Genomic DNA, 20,389 nt, shown 5'->3' with positions numbered 1-20,389 from the left:
GGTTCTTCTCGTCCATTTAATTTCATTGTGACTGTGTGTCAACGTTTGTATGACAAATAAAGCTTTAATTGAATTTAATTGGTGATATATGCCAGTGGCTAAAGGAACGCCACCGTCTGCCACACTTCCCAATCAACAGGCTAAAACATTACAAACATTGGTAGCACTTAACTCCTCAATCATAAGATGTTTTTATGTGTGTGGTTAAAACAAATTAATATATCTACATTTTTGGAAATGCCTTAAATTACATTTGTTATTTCATTCAACATATATAATTATGAGACATACAAAGGAGACAAACAGGTTATTATTATTTAAAACAACTGGTATGATTTTTCCATGTCTGCTTAGCAGTTGCACTGCACTGTGCACTGTTTGCTTTTTAGCCATTATAACAATTAGACATTGAAAATTGATAACTTCCACAGATTTACGAACCTATCAGTTTAAAAAATAGGAAAATGTATGCCAAAGGTCACTCTATTCCAATGTTACCTAATCTGTTTTAATATAAGAGATATCATCATTTCACTGTAAGGTCTAACACCACACATGGTACAATATAATCAACATGTCTGCTGCTTTGAAAATTCTGACTTTTGACAAGACCTCTATAAACTACAGACCATCAAGGAGCTCTTTTCACATGCATTTGTAGTGGAGCATTGGGAAGCTAATTGCTTTTGCAGATTCTCACACTGTAAAATGTTTGTGATTAATGCCAATACCTTTTCACACAGAACCAGAAGTTTCACAAAGAGCTAGTATTATTAATGCTCTGTACCGTTGTACAAAATGTATTATTGTCACAAAAGCATTACAGCAATAGCCTCCTCACCAGAAACAAGTGACACTTACTGTTTTTTTCCCACAGATGATTTACAAAAAGGGTTGGTACAACAGTAATGCAGAAGTACTGTTGTTAAAACTGTGGCCAAGACCAATGAGTGTTATTATGATGTGTCAAATGCGTACAATATTATCAACATATTTGTGTCTGTTGCACCTGTGTCCTTCTCCCCCTCTTTCAACCCAAAGTGATGGGAGAGAAAAAAAGGACCATAAAATGACTCCAAGATTCTAATTCAGTGGGTTGTCAGGAGTGAAAGAACCCGAACAGTGAGGAAATCACAAAAAAAAATGCATTAAGGCAAGTGAAAATGGTTGACGATATAATGAAAATGCCAAAAATAATACAACAAAGACACACAGAGCAATTTAAACAAAAGGTAACGATTATCTTTTAAAATTACAGTATTATTACACAAAATATATGGAGTGCAGCATCATTTTTACATACACAGATATTGTGATTGACAGCTATGTTATTTTTAGGATTGTGCACACAAATAAAGTGATAAAAAATTGCTGTGCTTATAAATCAGACTGTGAGGAACTGAAATGATGTAGACATTTAATCAAGAAATAGCCACAAGCTGATCTGGATGTTCAGGAAAGAAACGTTTGTGTGTCTCTGCAAACTTCGACACAAAAATGAGCGAACTTGGTTACACTCATTTAAGTACTGAAGGAAAGCAATCCCAATGGTAAAGACACATTCTTGTTCACAAATTCTGAATTGCACCAAAATGCCAGTTTTGCTCTTTGAGCAACATGAACCGTGTTTTCTCTCTTTCCGGCTGCAGCAGGCACTCCCATATCATCAATGTTACTCGAACGATGGTGAGGGTTTGTCTAAGAAAATGACATCATATTGATGATAGAAGTGAGATGTGAAAAGTTTATTTGTCTGAAAAGCAAAGTATCTCAACTGCAGTTCAAACGGCGACTGAGATAGCAAAATAATTCCTCATGCCTCTGGATATCTGTGCTTGAAGGTGAGCTGGACTGCTGCATCAGAACCTAACCACCAATTCCACTCTTTTCCACAGAGACTTCCCATTCCTCTGTCTTTCTCTCCTCAGTGTCTAAACCTGTAGGATATGGGCAGGAGCAGGTTATTCTTCTTCAGGGCCTGCACCCTGCTCAGTGTCTCCTCATCCAGGGCAGTGTAGCAGCGCCGGGCATAGTCCAGCAGCTTCTCTTTGGATGGGTCAAACTCACCCACCTCTGCCACCTTCTCTGGGGCCACTAGTAGCAGCTCAGCAATGGGTGTGGTGGAAGCCACCGTGTTGCGGTCCACTCCATGGATTTGGAAGGCTTTCGACATATTTTTCAGACGTTGATATGTAAGCAGGATCTTCTTGTAGCGAAACAGCACTCCAGCAGCGTCTTTCACTAAAGGACAGGAATGTACGAGTTAGTTAGCCACAGTAGGTTCATGACATTTGATGGTTAAGTAATAAAACTGTAATATTGAGTTTTGTTCTCCTTCCTTTACCTCTCTGTCTCTCTCGAGGGGCTCGAAAGACCCGCCTTCTCTTTAATTGGTGTCTGTTGCTGCTAATGGTATCTTGCATTACATCTTCGCCTGATATCAATTCCTCCTCCTCGAGGTAGCCGTCCTGATCCAAGTACTCTTCAGATTCTCCCAAGAGCGAAAGTGATTCTGATGTGAACATAAAGAAAATCCTCAGCAAAACCCACAAGATACATGCTCAAGGTAACCTTTTTTTAAGGTGATGGAAAGCTTTGTGGCAATTGTGTTACCTGGACCAATGTTGCTATGTCCACTCATTTCATTCATGGATGACCTTGTAGCACTATTGCTGTTGCTGCTACTGGCTGTGGTATTGGGAGTGGTATGGCTGTGGGCTTGCAAGAGGGCCTGGGATTGTGTAGAGTTGAACAAAGCATTTATAGATGCAAGCTGATTGGTTATTGGACTGGAGACATGGTTTTTGGAAGGCACTATGGTTGGAGGACCAGGCCTTCGTTGGATAAACTGACGTGAGGCGAAATGCTGAGACTCCGTCTTCTGTTGCTCTATGAAGAGAAGAAGGCCATAATAATGAGAATCTACAATCTAAGATTGAATACATGTGTAATACAGTAAACCACGAACATGCTACACTTAAGCACAACTATATCCAAGCATTTTTATTCAGCAGTAAAGTGCATAAATCTTTGATTTACCAGCAGGACGATCTTCCTCTCTTCTTATTCTCCAGTTGAATCGCCTGGATTCATAACCTACAGGGAGACAGTACAAAGAAGTGTTGTCCATTCTTAGAGACTTGCCTCGGAAAAATGCTGTTTCTAATCAACCAATACTCAAATTCATGTTGGAGAGGCTATCACCTCACACCTGTCCTCACCGTTACTGTACTGGCTCTGGCTCGGCTCCTGTCCCTGACTCTTTGTGGAAAAGATGAAGCGGTCCAGCTGGCAACGGAGGAAGTCCCTCTCCTCTTCCAAGTCCTCAATTCTTTTCTGCAGCCAAGAGTTTTTCTCCAGAGAGATCTGTAGCTGGGTCCGCAGGTTGGTGATCACTATGTACGAGTTGTTTACTTGAGAAGAGCCGGCAGATGGGGGTGATTCTGAGGGGGACATACAGGATTGTTTGGGAAATCGCTAATGTTGCATATCAGGAAATAGCACAATCAGATAAAAGTGAATATTTTAGTGTTGATTCTGAAATTCACCATCAAAATTCTGTTCACTCTGGTTGAAGAATCCTTGCTGCTCAAAGTTGCTCTCCTCGTAGGGAATGGAAATTTCATAGGCGTCCTCGTTTTTGGGTGCTGAACAGGAGGAAATTTGCACAGTATTCATAAAACTCATGACCTTAAGGTAATTTAAACCATAGTTATTGCGTTTTTTAAAAACCTTACTCTGCAGGTGGAGTGAGCCTGCGTGGCTCTTGGATGTGGAAGCAGCATCAGTCCTGTTCCCGTCCTCCATCTCATAGCCCAGACAACGGGAAACATGTTTATTAGTTTATGGTTTTGGGAAAAAAAAGAAATGTCGCCGCTAAACTCACTGGGACATCTCACACCAACGTACCTCACAAACGAATCGACACTACTTACATAAATATAGTGCTGAATGATCACATTTAGGCTCACTTACAGTTCACCAAGCTTTCATTATGTGGTGTCGTATTTATGCAGACATTCAGAAAGCAAATGTCATTTTCTTGTAAAGCTCTGTGGTCACGCACGTATAGACTGAAACACTGGGTAATGTTAGCGGTCAGGTAATGTGCTCACAATGTGGAGTTAACATAGCAGTTAGCTCCGCACCGTGTTAGCTTGGCTCAACGTTAGCAATTATTTAGCTGCCAATATAAAAAATACGATTTCATCCTTTCTGCACACTTTAGTGTTTAATCCCCTCGTCCAGACATTACTACATTCTCCATTCTACCAAGATATTCTGCAGAAATTGGTACATACCACTTTACGTTTGTAATAACTTAATCGTGCACATGTAATAAGACGTTATTACTCTGTCATATCCCCATTCACCAGTTCGTCTGCTAGCTAACAAGCTAACAATAACAATTATCGCACTTTTATTTTTTCAACACGCTCTTGCGTCATTTCCGGGTGTAATGTACGTCTTTAGTAAATGATTTTAATGGAAACAGAAGTCCCGCAGAGGCTTTTAGTTTATTTTTTTTAAATGTTATTATAGCTTGTTGTAGCATTTAAATCGATTAGTATTTAAAACACGTGTATTCATACGTCGAAAAAAAAAAACTGTGCATTAAAGTTAGTCGTGATGCATTTGCTGATATGCTTGATGAGGTGTAATTACTATTATTTTATAACATACCATTATAAAATCACAAAAGGATTAACTGTGCACCAACATGCACTTCCCTCTCTGCGCAGACGACAGACGACGGGCAGACAGACAGGTAGAACAAGTGACGAGGTTTCAGGTTTCACTGTTGATCGGTGGCTTTTTCAGATCAGATCCGGAAACATTCAAAAACGGACGATTTCCAATGTAATCTCCATATACCGTCACAGCCTTAACGTAACGGTGAGTTTGAGATTTCCTTCTGCCTAAATGCGTTAGTACTGGTGTAGACCTTGCTGTTGTGTATAAAAACGCGTTAAACGTACGGGACACAGGTGTGGCACCTGTTGTGACCGTGACTGAAGGGCGGATGAGAAAACAGAACACAGTAGTGTAAATTGTAAATGCACTTTAGCAAGTTATTGTGTCATTTTATAAATAACTGTGTTTAAGGAGGAAAAAAAGATCACTTGACTATAGATTTGTTAAACTATTTGTCTTTTCGTTATTTTACTGACATCATGTCCTAAAGACAAAGCACATCCTCTCCATTGTCTTCTTTCAGTGCAGCCATGGCTCCCAAATATGACGGCTTGTCCCACTGTAAGCTGGCCCTCGTGTTCGCTGTGCTCATGGACCTGTTGGGTGTGATATCCCTGCTGCTGGGGGTCTTTGCTCCACTGGAGATCCAAGGCAGAGACTTTGGGGATCTGCTGGTGTACTCGGGAGCTCTGCTGGTGCTGCTGTCCCTGGCAGGATGGGTCATGTGGTACAGTGGCAATATTGAGGGCCTGACCACCCAAAAGGGGAGAACTGTTGGTGGAGCTATGGACCGCCTTGCTCGCTCCCTGAGCCGCAGGATACGGATCCCCAGGACTCGCAGCAGCCCAACATAGGAAGTGGAGCCCAAAGATGCCAACTGAAGGACTAAATGTTAAGACGGTTACATGAAGGGCTTTCCTACTGTTGGTTGTCATTCTCTTTACAAACACTTTTCTTGGGCGTTAACTGACACATGAAACAAAAACTGTCAGTGACATTTATGATGTTGACATAAGGAAAGCTGGAAGAATGTGTTTCCCCTCTGCTTAAAAGGTTGTATGTGGATTACTCTCAGGGCTCTAATGTAAAAGGCTCTACTATAGAGTCCAATTAATGAAGATTAAAAACATGACTCTGCTGTGTTATTTTGTTCATTCATCTATTGACATAACTGCCAGTGTTGCTGCACCAGCTTACGACAAAATGACTCAGAATAAAAGTTATTACATTAACCCTTGAAGATGTTTTTTAATGACAATCATTTTTGCACAAGTCGAGTCTGGACAAACACTCAACAAGGATTCAACAAGGAGACGCCATAAATACTGCATAGGACACTTGACATAATTCATCTCCCTTATTTTACAAAATATAGTGAAATCAAATAACACAAAACAAATGAAGACTTTACAAAAGACATTAAGATAAATATCTGATTGAGAAATAAATAATTACTAAGCACTGAAATTGTTCGTTTAGAATATTTTTATAAACACACATTTAAAATGTGCAGTTTTAGTAATCACACCATATACAATGTGAAGATACATTTTGAAAAGAAGTTATACCCAATATCCATGTAGCATGGGGAGATAAGTGTCTGATTGTCTGTGCAGTACGCTGAGAGAAGATCCATAGCCGTTCCAAGTTCACAACAAGCTTACATACACAGCAGCTTCCAGAGCAGCCACATTATGATTTTAAACTTTAAGATCATAAGATAGAAAGACTTGGTGCCCACTGAGAGGAATAAAGAGCTGTATGCATTCTTAGACCAAAGGTATAAAAAAATGACCTATTAACAATCATTACTGACCAGTTTTAGGGAAATTACATAAAATGAGATGAAGGCACATAAGACATCAATCGGAATAATCCAGGAGGTATGAATGAGGTGATTAAGGATGAAACCTGATTTAAGAGATGATCAATGTCAGAGGGCAGGGCTGGGCACAGAAGGGGTGGGATTCTGCCAGACCATCATGTGACTGCGTTCAGACCGCTGAGGTGTAGCTTGCGACAACTCAACTGATCCCTCATTTGCGTCGTCTCCTGAAAAAAGTGGACGGCTCAGTTAGGCATTTATAAACTAAGGCACTGACTAACAGTAAATAAATACAACACACAGTACAATCCAATACATCACAGTTAACCAATTTGACATCACAATATTTTTGCTTCAACGGACCGATTCGGAAGTTGATGTAGCCCTCTCCTCCACTGAGGATGAGCTGAGAGGTAGTGACAGTGCTGCTGCCAGGAGAGACAATCAAACAACCTGTGGAGCAAACAACACAAATACTGCATGCTAATGCATTCTGAAGGATCCTCCTGAATTAACAAGTGGTTGAAAATGTTTTGGTGGTGTTTGGTTTAAAACAGATTCTCACCAGGAGCAGCAATGATGAACCTGACAGCTTGTCTATGTCCATGGTAACACAGCTGGGCTGATGAAATGGAGCAATACGGGATGGAAACAGCTTCTGATGCTGTAGACGGTCATTGATATAGTTAATGCTACAAAGAGCACATTTTATGACAATAAAAGAGGCAAATATCTGTACTCTCAGTCTAAATAAAGCTCACTTATGGATAATGGGATGGAGAAAATGGCTCCACCTCCTGTGCCCACCCACAGACGGCCAGAGATAACCGTGAGAGCCGAGATCTGGAGAGGTGAGAGTGTCAGGAAAGCCTGGCCTACAGAGGGAGACAGGAGCATGTTAGCTGTGCTGCAGAGAAACTCAATGTTGCCCAAACTAAGCAAAATGTAAATTCATGTAAGGTATAATTTACATATAAATCTAGTATTGGTAGTCCACGGACTGGTGTTTCATTCTCCAGGCTCTAACAATACATGCTCTTTTGAAAAATCTTTAGCAGGTAGTCAGTTTCATATGAACTGCTGCAACACAATATAACTGTTTCACATTGGACAAGAAAATGTAGGAACGAGAATTCAAAGTGTCCAGCTCATGGTTAAGATTGAGCAGAACTTTGATGACCTTAAAATTGCAAACATTATATGATATTACTACACTATGCTGTAACATACTGCAGATTCTAGAGCTAAATGATAGGCCCACTGTGCACTGTAAATGTATGAAAATTGATTTGTAATAAAAAAGAAAAACAGAGTTTGAGCACCTAACGTTTTGGTGACCAAAGCAGTAAAATCAACTTCCTGTAGCGGCCGTCCTGTGGACCAGTCAAACAGTCTGAGGATCGGGTCAAGTCGACAGGATGTCCAAACACCACTTCCACCAGCACACAGGAAACGGACCTGCTGCTCACTGCGCTCAGAGACTGAGAATGTTTGCTGGAAGGTCACATAAGGAACAAGGATGGCAGTGTTAGCAGACAGTGTGGACATGAGACACGAGCAATGCAGGTACCTCAACTGTTTCTTACCTCAACCTTCTTGCTGTCAATGTCAACCACATGGACTCTGTTCCAGTACCCCACCCACAAGCGGCCACCTTTTGCAAGGCAGCAGCGAATGGGCTGCAAAGGGTTTGATCCGAGAGGCATGACCGCATGTGACTGTAGATTCCAGCCACCTGTCAATCACAGCACTCATCGCTTTATTATTGTGTCACTAAACATTGAATTATGTGAAGAATGCCAAATGAAGAGTAAGATTGACTGAGAATCATGTTTTAGTAAAGAGGAAACATGAAAATATTACCTGAACTGTGTAAGAAAAACGCTAAAGTCCCATCAGCTAAACCAGCTATGACTTGACCCTGGGAGTATCTGTCAGATGGAGTCAAAAAGGAGCTTATTTTCTAGTATTTCTTGATAAAGACGTAAAAATAAGACGTCACACTATGACATACAGCAATTAAATGCTAACCTAAAAACAAATACACATGTTAGAACTCACATGAGTGAATGGACACCTTCTGATAGAGAGACAGAATGCAGATGGCGCCTCCTACCAGCAGAGTGAACCAGTATACTGTGAGAGGGAGACAGTGGGAGAAAGAGCGAGGGGAGAGACAGAGAGGAGTCAGAGTGCTTTGCCAACACTTTACTGAGAGAGAGTTGTATTTATTAAAGAGAGCCGTTTATTCAGCACACACTACCTTCCTTCCTGAGTTCCAATCCACACAGTTCCTGCAGTGTCACCTGACATAACAAGACAGGGAAGGAAAGGAAGTAAGCAGGGCTGACTTCCAAGTGTTTCCAGTTATCAGCATGGTATGAGGGGACAATACAAGTACAGAATACATTAGATAAAGTTGTCTGCAGGCAGCTGCTGCAGCCCATTGTACTGGCACTGACCTATGGGAGGCACAGCACAGAGGCAGAGGGCTGGAGCTGTGGGAGGGAGGCTGAACTGATCAAATACTGTGTTGGACCGTGCTGGATCAATCACTGTAATATCACTGCAGGAGGCAGGGCCAGAAACTACCCACACAGCACTCTGGCAGAGAAGGGCGGATATGCAGTGTCCATGGGCAGTGTTAGTTATGCTTGGATGGCATTGTACATTAGAGTATGACTACAGTTGTTACTCAACCAGGATAAAGAGAGACTTACTGTGGCCTCTCCTGAGATCTCAGGTGTGACTGCAACCGCACAGTTCAGCTGAAGAGAGAAATAAGTCAGGACCCACGTTTAAATGCACCGGAGGGTCTGATGAAAAGGCTGCTAGGTTCTTGAGTTTTCCAGTGAAAAGATCTACCTTGGCTGTGGAGTCTCTTTGATCCAGCAGTCTGAGCTGCATTAGAACAGGCACATCCTTCGGCTCTGGCGCAGGTTCACAGGATTCCTACAATGATGACAGGTAATCACCAGGATTGTGGAAATGTACACATCTGGGTGTGTTACACTCTCTATAGTGAGTAGGCATGATTCTTTGTCAATGGTTTAGTTTTAAAAAAAATGCTTGCAGCGACAAAAGTCCACAATTCAGACTTTGAGCTGTAGGCCTTGTTAAATGTGAATCATGTTCTCTTCTACATTTTCAGTCATGTGTTTTGTTGAACTACCTGCGTGTTTGCCAGCGGTGTGCTCCAGCCATGAATCTGCCGTTTTCCAAGTGATCCCCAAATGTGGGAGCGGATTTCTCTGTAGAGTTCTCTCCTCCGGACGCGAGGGGAGAGAGCAGCAGGAGAAGCAGATCTAGAGAGAGTACTCGTCAATTAGCTTGACTGGGTATAATGATTCCATTTGGTGCAAATAATGATGTAAATAGAAGAGCGTATGCTTACTCAGCATAAGTTTGACTGACAGCTGGTAGTGGTGGAGCACCCACGGGAGAGCGAGTGAGTGATGGAGAAGTTGGCAGGGCGAATGCAGAAGCAGAAGGTGGGATTAGGGGACCCTTGGTCAGGCCAAACAAGCGGTTGAACCTTTAAAACAAAAACAATGATTAATATTTTACAAAGATCATAAAACATCTGACTACAGCATATTCCCAAACGTGCAATTACATATCACATCTATGTATTTCACTCCCTCTGTGTTGGGGCCATGAAATGCCAAGTAGCTTTACAGACATATTCAGTATGAATGGGGCATGTATAGCTCTCATTGTATTCAGTCACAATGCTCAGGTTGCTTTACAGCAATCTTAAGGAAGAGTATTTTTGCTTCCAAGTAACTCCGAAGCTCCGACTTCTGTATTTAAGTACTTCTGACCAAATGGACCCTGAGCTACATTCCCACTGCTTTTGTAAAGATATATTCACGTTTTAAAGGTTGCTGTCAACACAAGGTCCAGGCAATCGGGGGAATTTCACATCTTAGTTTCTCTCAATTGTCTTCCACCCCCCCCCCCCCCCCCCCCCCCCCCCCATACACAGCATATTATAGGTAATTCACAATAACAATATGTCAGTACCTGGTTACTCTCTGAAGCTCTACCAGGCAACTTTTTGTGTTGTAGAATAAGAGGATGGGTATGCAGTATAACATCAAACGATAAGACACTTACTTCTTCCAAACACTTGACCTTCTTTCCTCGGTTAACCTCTCATCCTTTGTTGCTCTATAAAAAACAACCCATAAAAACACTTCAGCTGTTTAGAGATTAAAAACATAACACATGATTGTTCTTGTTTTGGAACAGATGTTTAAGACGTTATGTTGATTCAGTAGCATAGTTACCTGAGTGTCTGACTGCGTCTGACAGCCTCCTGCAGCTCAAACAGACGCTGCTTGTACTGGTTCTTCTCCATGACCACACGAGCCATTTCAGAACGAGAGAAGTGGCGCATGGATGGGGGGAGAGAGGCCTGAATGGAAAGATGTATGCTATTAAATGGGGAATATGCATCATATATTACACCATAATTAACACTGAGCAGCTCCTGAATTGAATTGAAGTGCTACTGCTGTGTGATAAAGTAGAATTCTAAAATAACTTACATCAGGATCCTCAGATTGGCACGCTTCCAGTTCTTTACGAAGTCTGAAAATATTGTCCATATGAAGCACAAGGTTATCATAATAACAAAGTGTATGTATGTATTTTCTTCAAAAAAGGCAAAAAATGAACCAACATCATTTAAATTGTAAAACATCTAGAACCATCTTCAACACCTCTTGATTTCCTCCTCTTTCTCCTTCAAGCGTCCCTCCAGTCGTGAGCCTGTTTCCTGGAGAGAGGTCACCTCCAGTCTCAGAGCTGAGCGGTCATCAGTGAGCTCTACGACCCGAGAGAGCAAAGCCTTACGGGCAGCATCCACTAACTCGCTGAAGGAAAAAGGAAACGGAGCAAAAGATTAGTTATTTAACATTATGAAGGTAATCGCTTTGGTAAACACAGAAAACAGTTCCAACAAATGAGATACTAGAACATTTTCTCCTCTTATTAATTTATTTGCATGGAGGAAAGAAACCCAAGTGATTGGAAAGTCCCCAGTCTGGACCAGTTATAGCAAGTTTGGAGGAATTAAATATAAGGACTCACTGGGTGACTTTCAGTTCCTCATATTGAGAAAGAATCTCCTCAAACTGGTCTGCACTGCCTACACAGAAAAAGCAGATTCAAATGATTGAACACACAGAAAAATAAAAGGTGATAATAACTGGTATTACTATTAACTCCTCATTCACATCCAAGAAGAAATTACTACATTAACTTGTGCAAAAGGAGGTAAAGCTTTATGAAACCAAGGCAGAGGATGTTTTCACTGAAGTACTTGCACTTCATGTTAAAACGGTAATTTCTCACCAGATTATTTAGAAAAAAAACCCACATTCAGTCCCCTCTGATGTCTGTGAACACTTACTATCACTTATTATCAGCACATTGCAGAACACCACATTATTGAGTTGGTTTTTGCTAAATGAGAACTGAGTAATTCCTGCTCAGTTTGTGCTTTGTTGGGACGAAGTGAAAGTACATCAAAGGCTGGATGTGTGAGTTTACCTCTGACGCTGGCCCCTCGGTCTACACTCTCCACATAATCCCGACTCAGCTCCGACAGCTCAGAGAACAAGGAGTCAGTGTTGCGCAGCTCCCACTCCATACTATCATCTTCCTCCACCTCCTCATCTTTCTCCTGCCTCTCCCCTCCCTCTACTTTGCGCTCCTTCTCCTCCGCCTCCCTCATCTCTACCTCCACGCTGGTGTCCGACTCGTCTCTCGGCGGCTCAGTGCTGTTCGGTCTAGCTGGGGTGCTGATGAATGTGAGAAGAGAAATGTGAGAAAACTAGCTAAATGAGCTAAAATAAACTGGGGATTAGTTAACGAGGACGTTTAACTGAAATGCCCAACTGACATAAACAAGTTTATTACCTTGCATTCACACTGCCATGAAACTCCTTCAGCTCAGGGGTGGAACTTATGAGGTCATTAATAAAATTGTCTGTGGTGGGCTTTACTGCAATGTCAATAGCCTTTCCCTTCTTGGCAACTACATCTTCCAAACAGGGGGGACCAGAAAGTGAATGTGGTCTTTGAATGATCTGTGAACAAGGAGGAAACAGCCGATACTTTTCTGCCAATATCTTGAATTCAAATTGTTTGAAATATAGTTACACATGTGAAGTGAGAATATATTTACCTTTTCGTTCACACTGGATTCTGACAAGACTTGGTTGGATGGAAACTCAGCATTCTTGAGACGCACCTGATTCCTGAACGCAACATGCAGTGTTACATAGAAAAGTAAAAGTCGACTGAATAAACAGCATCAATTTGTGCTTCTTTCTTACATTTGACATTTTATTGCAGCACTCTTACTATTACTGAGTCTGTAATCAACACCTGCCAGCAACTCCTAATGTTTTTTGGAAAACTACCACTAAATAAGATCTGTCAGACAAAAGCTCAAAAGGTCAAATTATAACTTTCTCACTTCTGAGTGAACACAATTCCCATTTAAAGAATAAAATATGGGACACTAACAAGTGTGACTCAAAAGCAAAACGCCCTCAAACTGCCATTTGAGAGTCACATATAGTACACTGTACGTATTATCCTTGTAAAAGGTAAACAGAGATGCTGCTGTGCTCCTGCTATATTACGCAATTCTTATGGTTAAGTTGTGAAATGTTACATTACAATGTCCAACATGGCAACAGGCTTAGAGTAGGATTTCTTGATTATGTGTTAGCCCCACATTAGCTTGTGCTTGGCTGAAAGTAAAGCTGCTGTCATGGAATACTTATAGCCCTCCTGTTCTAACAATATCCACCGTCTAAAACATGATTATACAGTTAAAGGAGTGCTGAATAAGAACAACCTTAAAGGGGAATCTCTTTCAGAGTCCTTTCTCTTTTCCAAAAGTTCCCGATATGTGTGTGCCAGCTAAAGGAGAGAACATCAGTGAAATGTAAGAAACAAAAACAGCTAAATATTGTAACAGGGTGTTTGAGAAGTCATTGTGACACAAGAGACTAAACAGTAGTATCTGACCATGTTGTGGGTATGCCTCAGGGTGCTCAGTTCTCTACTCAGATTAGCCTTCTGCTCCTCCAAGGCCACCACTGCAAGAAAACGCATCCAGTCACGACATGTACAGGAAAGATGATTGAGGAAAAATTACACGTTTGGAATGCATGGCTAATACGCCATTTGTCCCTGTTAATATTAAAAAACTCACATTGATCTGCTTGCCCTCTTGCTTTCTTCTCTAGCTCTCTCCCTCGCCGCTCTCTCTCCTTCTCCCTCCCCCTCGCCGCTCGTCTCTCTTGTTCACTTTGGTCGTCCAGCTCCAGATATCTCTGAAGAAAACAGAAAACAGATACAGACACTCGACAATGTTCACAGCTTTTAAATAACACACACATCACAGCGTACCACATTGCATCAACGCTTTCAAAAACCCATCAGGCACTACCTCTTGACTTTCTTTCCGGAGTGCTTTCTCTGCCTGGTATCTCTCCAGCAGCTCTTCTCGCTCAGCTTTCTCCCTCTCCATATCCTCCTCCCGGTCTCTCAGCTGGGCTTTGCAGCTGGCCAGACCCTCCAGGACCCACACAAATATGGGAACCAGCGACTCCACCACACCTTCACCATGGGTCTCAATAACCGTCTGTGACGGGGCAAAGCAGCAGTGAGGAACCAAAGTTCAGTTCACATCATTGTTCAGAAAAGCAATAATGATATAGAATGGGACATGTTTTTTGAGGAACTGCTTTACCTGTAGCTCCGAATAAAGTTTTCCTGCCTCTTCGCTCACAATGTTGGGGTCCAGCTCCACCTCCCCTGTCCCACACAGCACTCTCTCACTGTACTCCATCGCCCAATTCTTTTTATCTGCTCTTTAAGCCGTCAAAGCGTTTTCCCCACCTCAACGCTGAAGGAAAATATTACAACTATTACAGTAAATGCTGTTGCTCTCCTGACTATACTTCCTCACCAACCACAACTAGTTTATCTTGCTTTCTAACATTTGTGCTGACACCAGCACCACCCATCCTTCCCTACGTTATGATCCTTTTGCCCTTGATATGGGCAGCAGCATCTTAGACTGCATTTATCTAGTCATAGTCCTGCACTGTGAAGTTTATCTGATGTCAGGGGGCGTTTTAGTGTCCATCCTGAGAAAGAAAAGAAGAAAATATAATGATTTATAATGTTGCAAAAGGTCAGTCAACTGTTTTTTGCAATATGCAGATGTAACAATGCATGTTTCCCTTTTCCCCCATAATTACCATGAGCTTAAAATAGCTGAAGCAGGCCATGTGGTTTTCTGCTATTATAATCTGTGACTAATGTAGGTTGTTTAAAAGCAAATAAAAAACAAAGCATCTGCTCAGTAAGGATGAAATCTGGATTCCAATGGTTGGTTTTCCACCAAGATATGAGTTTAAGATTAGCAACTTGTTCAGGCTTACAAATAAAACAGTTACACACTTTCACGCCCAGAGGAAATTCACTTCTAAGTTGCCACACAAGTTGTATGGCGTTCCATGGTTTCTGATATTTGAAAATCACGTTTGAGTGGTTTCAAACAAAAATGATCAAATATTTTTGTTATCTTCTCAATTCAAGCTTTTGTCAATACAATGCCAAAAAAGAATAGAAATGTTGACTTTTATTGTCAATAAAAGTCAACGCGACCTTGAGTACAGGATAAGCGTAGACGATGGATGGATGGACGGATTTCCTGACATCTCCTTAATTATCAGTACATATTTGGAAAGGGTGTAGCTCCAAAGTTACAGTACATAGGCATGTAATCTATCAACAGATGAAAGACAAACTGGGTTTTTCTATGCATAATCTCTAATATACATTATGCAATGTGCAGCATAGGAGACAAACCAAACGACAGCGCGCTCGTGTGTGTGTGTGTGTGTGTGTGTGTGTGCGTGTGTGTGTAAGAGCACTACAAATAGCACCACAAAGGTTTACATGTAACGCCAAACACACAAACAGCGTGTTGTACCGTCGACGTTTAAGCTACATCGCCTTCGTGCTAGGTAAGAAGAATGACACCCTGTATGAAGAAGTAACGCGACCTGACAGTGGACACCTTGAGAGACATTTGGCAGCAAATGTACAAGCAACTTAACCGAAGACCAAGCCGAGTCGTCGCTCCGCTCGGCTCCGTTTTACAGACTCACCTTCACCACCGACTCTCTCGTAACTTCCATGTCTCTGCCCCCAAAACACTGAAACTCCAGCCGTTTTTTTCTTCTTCGGGGACGATATCAATTACACATAAACGAGTTTAAAGAAGGGGGTGTGGTTTGAGTCTGACGCACGCTGACGTGTGTTTGTCCCGGCCAACCAGAAAGAAGCAGCCGTCCACTGTAACCAATCAGCGCGGAGAAGAGGCGGGACGTGGGTAATTTGTTTTCAGAGGGAGAAAAAAAGTTTCCTGAAACTTGAACGATGGCACGTGATCAAGCAGTTCGCGGCGTACTGTCAGGTGATCCGAGTAAACGCTCGGGTACCTGTCGAAATACTTCACATACCTGACAAGTAGCAGTCTTTTTCTCCACGTCACTAAGCGGCACGGGTAGTACCAGGAAGTTAGTGTGCTTTGTGCAACGCTGATTGTAGTTAAAGTGATTCAGGTGTTGTGTTAACGGGTAAACTATACCATTAAGCCAAATGTCTTTTTTAATTATTTATAGAGGCATCCATGCAAAAACCCTCTGTCTTTATTACATAGAAAATATGCTGTAAAGTATTTACTATGGAAACACCTTGGTCAAAGGTTTAAGAAAATGAAGATGAAGAAACAACATGACTGTAAATCACTGTGAGGAATGTCACTGGATGAAGCAGACTACAGTTCACTCTTACAGCCAGCAGATGGAGATAACACATTTCCTCACTTCTTCACCCCTCCTGATTTCTGTTTAAAAGATAACATCCTGTCCTGCTTTTCTGATCTTATTTCATAATATTGCATTGTATTCATTGCAAAGCATAATAACATATTGCATCTTCCACATTATTTCCATTAACGGGTAGTTCACACACAATAACTTATCCTACAAAGTAAAAAGACAAAACAGATAGAAAGAAAACTATTTTTTGTTTAGGGATTGTTCTGCCGCCAGCAGTAGTACCAACCCTTCACTGGCCAATTCAAAAGCAGTTGTTGGGCCATATCCACCCACGCCTTTTTTCCTGAGGCCAGCATATTTTTAAAATGACTTGCATTGGGAAAAACCCCATATTTACGCTGAGCTATAAGCAGTGAGTGCTGCACATTTCTGCTTGTCAAAATTTCCCCTATCAGATAATAAAGTTGTTCTGAATCTGAACAAAACGATGGAGCCAAGACGCTAGTCTCATTCGCCACAGAGGACAGGTCCGTCGCCTCTCAATACGTGCTTCACCCAGACTTTGTGCCAACATTTTTACTTCCGTGGATAATATTACATACCATAAATACCAATATGCAACTAAAGTGTCTCATCTGCAAAAAAAATCAAAAGTGCTCTCAAGTGAGTTTAGTTGTTTCGACATATCACAGAGGAAAGTAACAATAAAAATGTGAAAATGGCGTATTTAATCAAGGCTGTATTCCATGAAGCATTTTGCTTACTTACTCACTTTGCTTACACACTTACTGTGACACTTTAGAACTGAGCCATCATTCATGTTATTAGTAACTCTTGTGCTTTTCCTAGATGAGGCAAAATGTCTGCGGCCGCCACTGCAGTTTAGTGAATCTCACTTTTTCGTTGCTGTACTGATTCATTTTTATGATACCTTTTGCCTAACTCCTACTCATGGTGTATACTCTGTTGGACTTTCTACCATTATCATAGAATTTGTCATGCTTAAACTGTTCTCCCAATTTAAACATTGCTCCCCAGTAAAAAGTTCTACTACTGCCACATTTATTGGTAGATAAAGTTAGATCACATAGTGAAGGTGTCAATCTCTCTCTCTCTCTCTCTCTCTCTCTCTCTCTCTCTCTCACACACACACACACACACACACAGACACACATACACACATTTTGCATATACGGTCTCTCTATATAGTTGTGAGAACAAAACAGGCATCATGAGTAAAAACAACAAACAGTGGGCCGTGGTGGAAGGAGTGAATAAAAGTCCCAAAATATAAAAATGCCACCAAGTAAATGTCCAGTATTACATGTTTACTTAAGTATAAGTAATGTGGGTAAAGTAAAAGTAAATAAAGTACATCAGAACAACAAATACATCAGCAGCAGAATGGCCCCTTGCTGTGTAATGTCTACTGCCTATAAAGGTCAGAAGGTTTGACTGTTATTTACAGAACAGTCCGTTTAGCTTTTTTTTATCTCGTCTTATATTCTCTCAATAACTATTTACACTGTGACTTTTTTAATCACCCTCCCGCTCTCTACAAGAACTTCTTTCCCGTCCTCTCTCTCCCGTCTTGTCATCTCTCTCTTCCTCTTCGTCAGCAGGTAAAATGCCACCACACTTCCCACCACCACGAAGCTGATGGTCAGAATCACAAATCCCAGTCCCAGTAAGTGAGACATTCCTCCTTTGAGCCGGTTCAGTTGGTCCCACAGCCCCACGGCGACACAGCTGAAGCCGATGAGAGTCCCCCAAAAACCAAAGGCCAGCATACAGGATCCACAAGAGAGCTCAACACCTCCGGTAACCACGGTGATGCCCGCCACAGAGACAACCCCTCCCGGTAAGGTCACTGTCTCAGACTTCGGGTCGTAGCTGACGGTAGAGGTGACATCTGATAGAGTTGAGGGGTCAAGTGTTTCCATCTTGGTCGTCATGTTTGAATTCCTTTGTCAAATGGCCAAAAGTGATTATTTTATGTAGCCTCTCCTCCTACAACAGAAAACATAGTCCTCATCAAAACATGCCTTAACACCCACTCTATTTCTCCTCAGCTTTAGCATTGGAAAAATCCTTATTTCTAAAGCCGCGTGATCAAATCATATTATTTTATTTCACAAACAATGTTTTGCACATCATTTACATTTACTTGCTAAAAATATAGCCTTGTATTTGGTTTCTTTGGGAAGTTTGGGATCTCCTCTCCAGTTTAAAGTAAAGGTCTGTGGGTGTGAACAATGTTTGGCTGCACAGCGTAAGTATGTCTTGACTGGCCCACTCACTCACCGGGTTAAATATTGAATAATAATAATAATAATAATAATAATAATAAGGATATTTTAACATTGGTCCTTTAAAAGGCAAACAGCCAAACTAGGTCCAAGTGTTTCTACTGAACTGAATTAAGCTACAAAGCTAATGAATTAAAGTTGGGATACAAAAGCAGAGAACTATTTTCTTCCAGAACCAACCATTGGCGAATGCATGATAACTATAATGCTGTGTCAGTTTAGCAAACTGCCTGAACATGAGCCTTATCTCTTCAACCCAATAAACAACAACAAGTATAGAATTGTTAAATCACAAACAAACTTGCTGAAGCCGGTTAAATTTCTAAAGTAAAAATGGAAATCAAGGTCACCCATTTCCCGTAGATGTATATCTTTACTTTGTAATCTCTTGGATAGAATAGAATAGAATATGAAAGAGTAGGAGATGCAATAAATCATTGCAAAATCAAGACACAAATTTAATACTGATAACTTTAGAAATGATGTATTTATATAGAAAGTACAGCAATGCTTACCTCAGTGTTGAATCCGGAGATCAGAGATCTTTGGACATCCCTTCAATTCAAATATGTATTTTTTTCTTTTTCCAGGTATTTGAGGGATTTTAGTGAAAGCCTTAAAGAGCTGCTAACTTTCTCTCTGGACAATGGCTGTAGAAATGTCAGCAGGGGCCTGAGTGCCGTACCGTTATCATGTACGTCACAGCCTCGGGGCCTTACAAGATGGCGGACACAATTGTCAAGATTGTTGTCACCATGTGTTTGTCCCTCTCTTCCCGTGTGTTCACTAGGAAGCTCTTGTCCATCATTAAGCATCATTATGACCCATTACCAGATATTTATCTAGGAACAACTCCCTTCCTCTTTCCCTCTCTCTGTCAGTCCTAAGACTTGAGTCGGGTCCCGCCAAGGCATTGTTTGGGTTGAAAGTGTTTCTTTTTTTTCTTCAGAAAGAACATTTTCCTGTTCAGCTTCCCCGTTTCTCATGGCGCTGCAGCAAGGTGCATATTATTTCATCAATGTTTTTACTCATCGAACTACATTAAAATGTACTAATCAACCTTGCGACTACCTTGACATATGATTGGGCATGAATGTGATCAAGAGTTCTGTACTATAATAGAGGAAATAGTGAAAAGTGATGCTGAGATCGGATCACTCATTGGGGAATTCATCAATTACTAATAACACACAAATTAAAAATTAAATGACATTTTTTTTGTTTAAAGCTGTTGTCTTTGTCAGCTTGGTTCTCTTACCAAATGTAAGTAATACATGATTGAATGGGCCTGTTGACAATGAGCAGGGCCGAGTGACAACAGATATGTGAGTGCTGGCGTTAAGGTGGCTCCCACGTCGATGCTGATGAAGCTTGATTCGCCAGTTAATTGGTTATAAAGCTGCCCAGCCAACTGGAACGCTGCCATTGGTGAGACACATGGCCTAATTACAGATATTTCTAGATGTGTTGACTTCTACTATCAATAAACTTTCACCTGTTACTATTTTGAATGTGTAAAAAACAATACTGCCAGCAAAATAAATACATATCCTATTTAGTGTTGCAAAGCAATGTAATATCTGCTAGGAACAATGAAGTATTTCTTTATTAAGTAAGCGTCAGCATTGTACTTAGATACTTCATATGAGTCCACAGGTAGAAAAACATTTCACAAGTGA

The 20,389-nt window shown here is 41.2% G+C and overlaps 2 protein-coding genes across 2 annotated transcripts; both read right to left on the bottom strand.

Moving 5' to 3' along the window:
* Positions 1-1,162: 1,162 nt before the first annotated feature.
* On the bottom strand, positions 1,163-4,437 carry ccdc106a (coiled-coil domain containing 106a). Its single transcript, XM_084026039.1, has 8 exons — positions 4,302-4,437; positions 3,738-3,807; positions 3,549-3,647; positions 3,222-3,443; positions 3,040-3,096; positions 2,614-2,889; positions 2,345-2,512; positions 1,163-2,241 (listed from the first exon to the last, which is right to left on the bottom strand). Exons 2-8 carry the CDS (start codon positions 3,805-3,807, stop codon positions 1,925-1,927), a joined length of 1,209 nt encoding a protein of 402 aa, XP_083882165.1. The 5' UTR covers positions 4,302-4,437; the 3' UTR covers positions 1,163-1,924.
* A 1,108-nt stretch (positions 4,438-5,545) lies between these two features.
* LOC311024598 (C-Jun-amino-terminal kinase-interacting protein 4) lies at positions 5,546-15,842 on the bottom strand. Its single transcript, XM_084027073.1, has 28 exons — positions 15,727-15,842; positions 14,298-14,697; positions 13,995-14,189; positions 13,758-13,878; positions 13,571-13,641; positions 13,398-13,462; positions 12,717-12,789; positions 12,449-12,618; positions 12,080-12,330; positions 11,618-11,675; positions 11,248-11,400; positions 11,074-11,116; positions 10,813-10,940; positions 10,640-10,693; positions 9,915-10,055; positions 9,693-9,825; positions 9,386-9,472; positions 9,241-9,288; positions 8,983-9,124; positions 8,784-8,826; positions 8,582-8,656; positions 8,384-8,451; positions 8,107-8,255; positions 7,843-8,014; positions 7,282-7,395; positions 7,086-7,184; positions 6,884-6,973; positions 5,546-6,747 (listed from the first exon to the last, which is right to left on the bottom strand). The coding sequence occupies exons 2-28, from the start codon at positions 14,394-14,396 to the stop codon at positions 6,629-6,631; spliced, it is 2,961 nt and encodes a 986-aa protein (XP_083883199.1). The 5' UTR covers positions 14,397-14,697; positions 15,727-15,842; the 3' UTR covers positions 5,546-6,628.
* Between the last annotated feature and the right edge of the window lie 4,547 nt (positions 15,843-20,389).

The sequence above is a fragment of the Eutrigla gurnardus genome (genome assembly GCF_963514095.1).
Source record: "Eutrigla gurnardus genome assembly, chromosome: 14".
In the NCBI taxonomy this organism is placed as follows: Eukaryota; Metazoa; Chordata; class Actinopteri; order Perciformes; family Triglidae; genus Eutrigla; species Eutrigla gurnardus.
The sequence above is the reverse complement of the archived record's forward strand: the minus strand, read 5'-3'. Positions and strand labels throughout refer to the sequence as shown.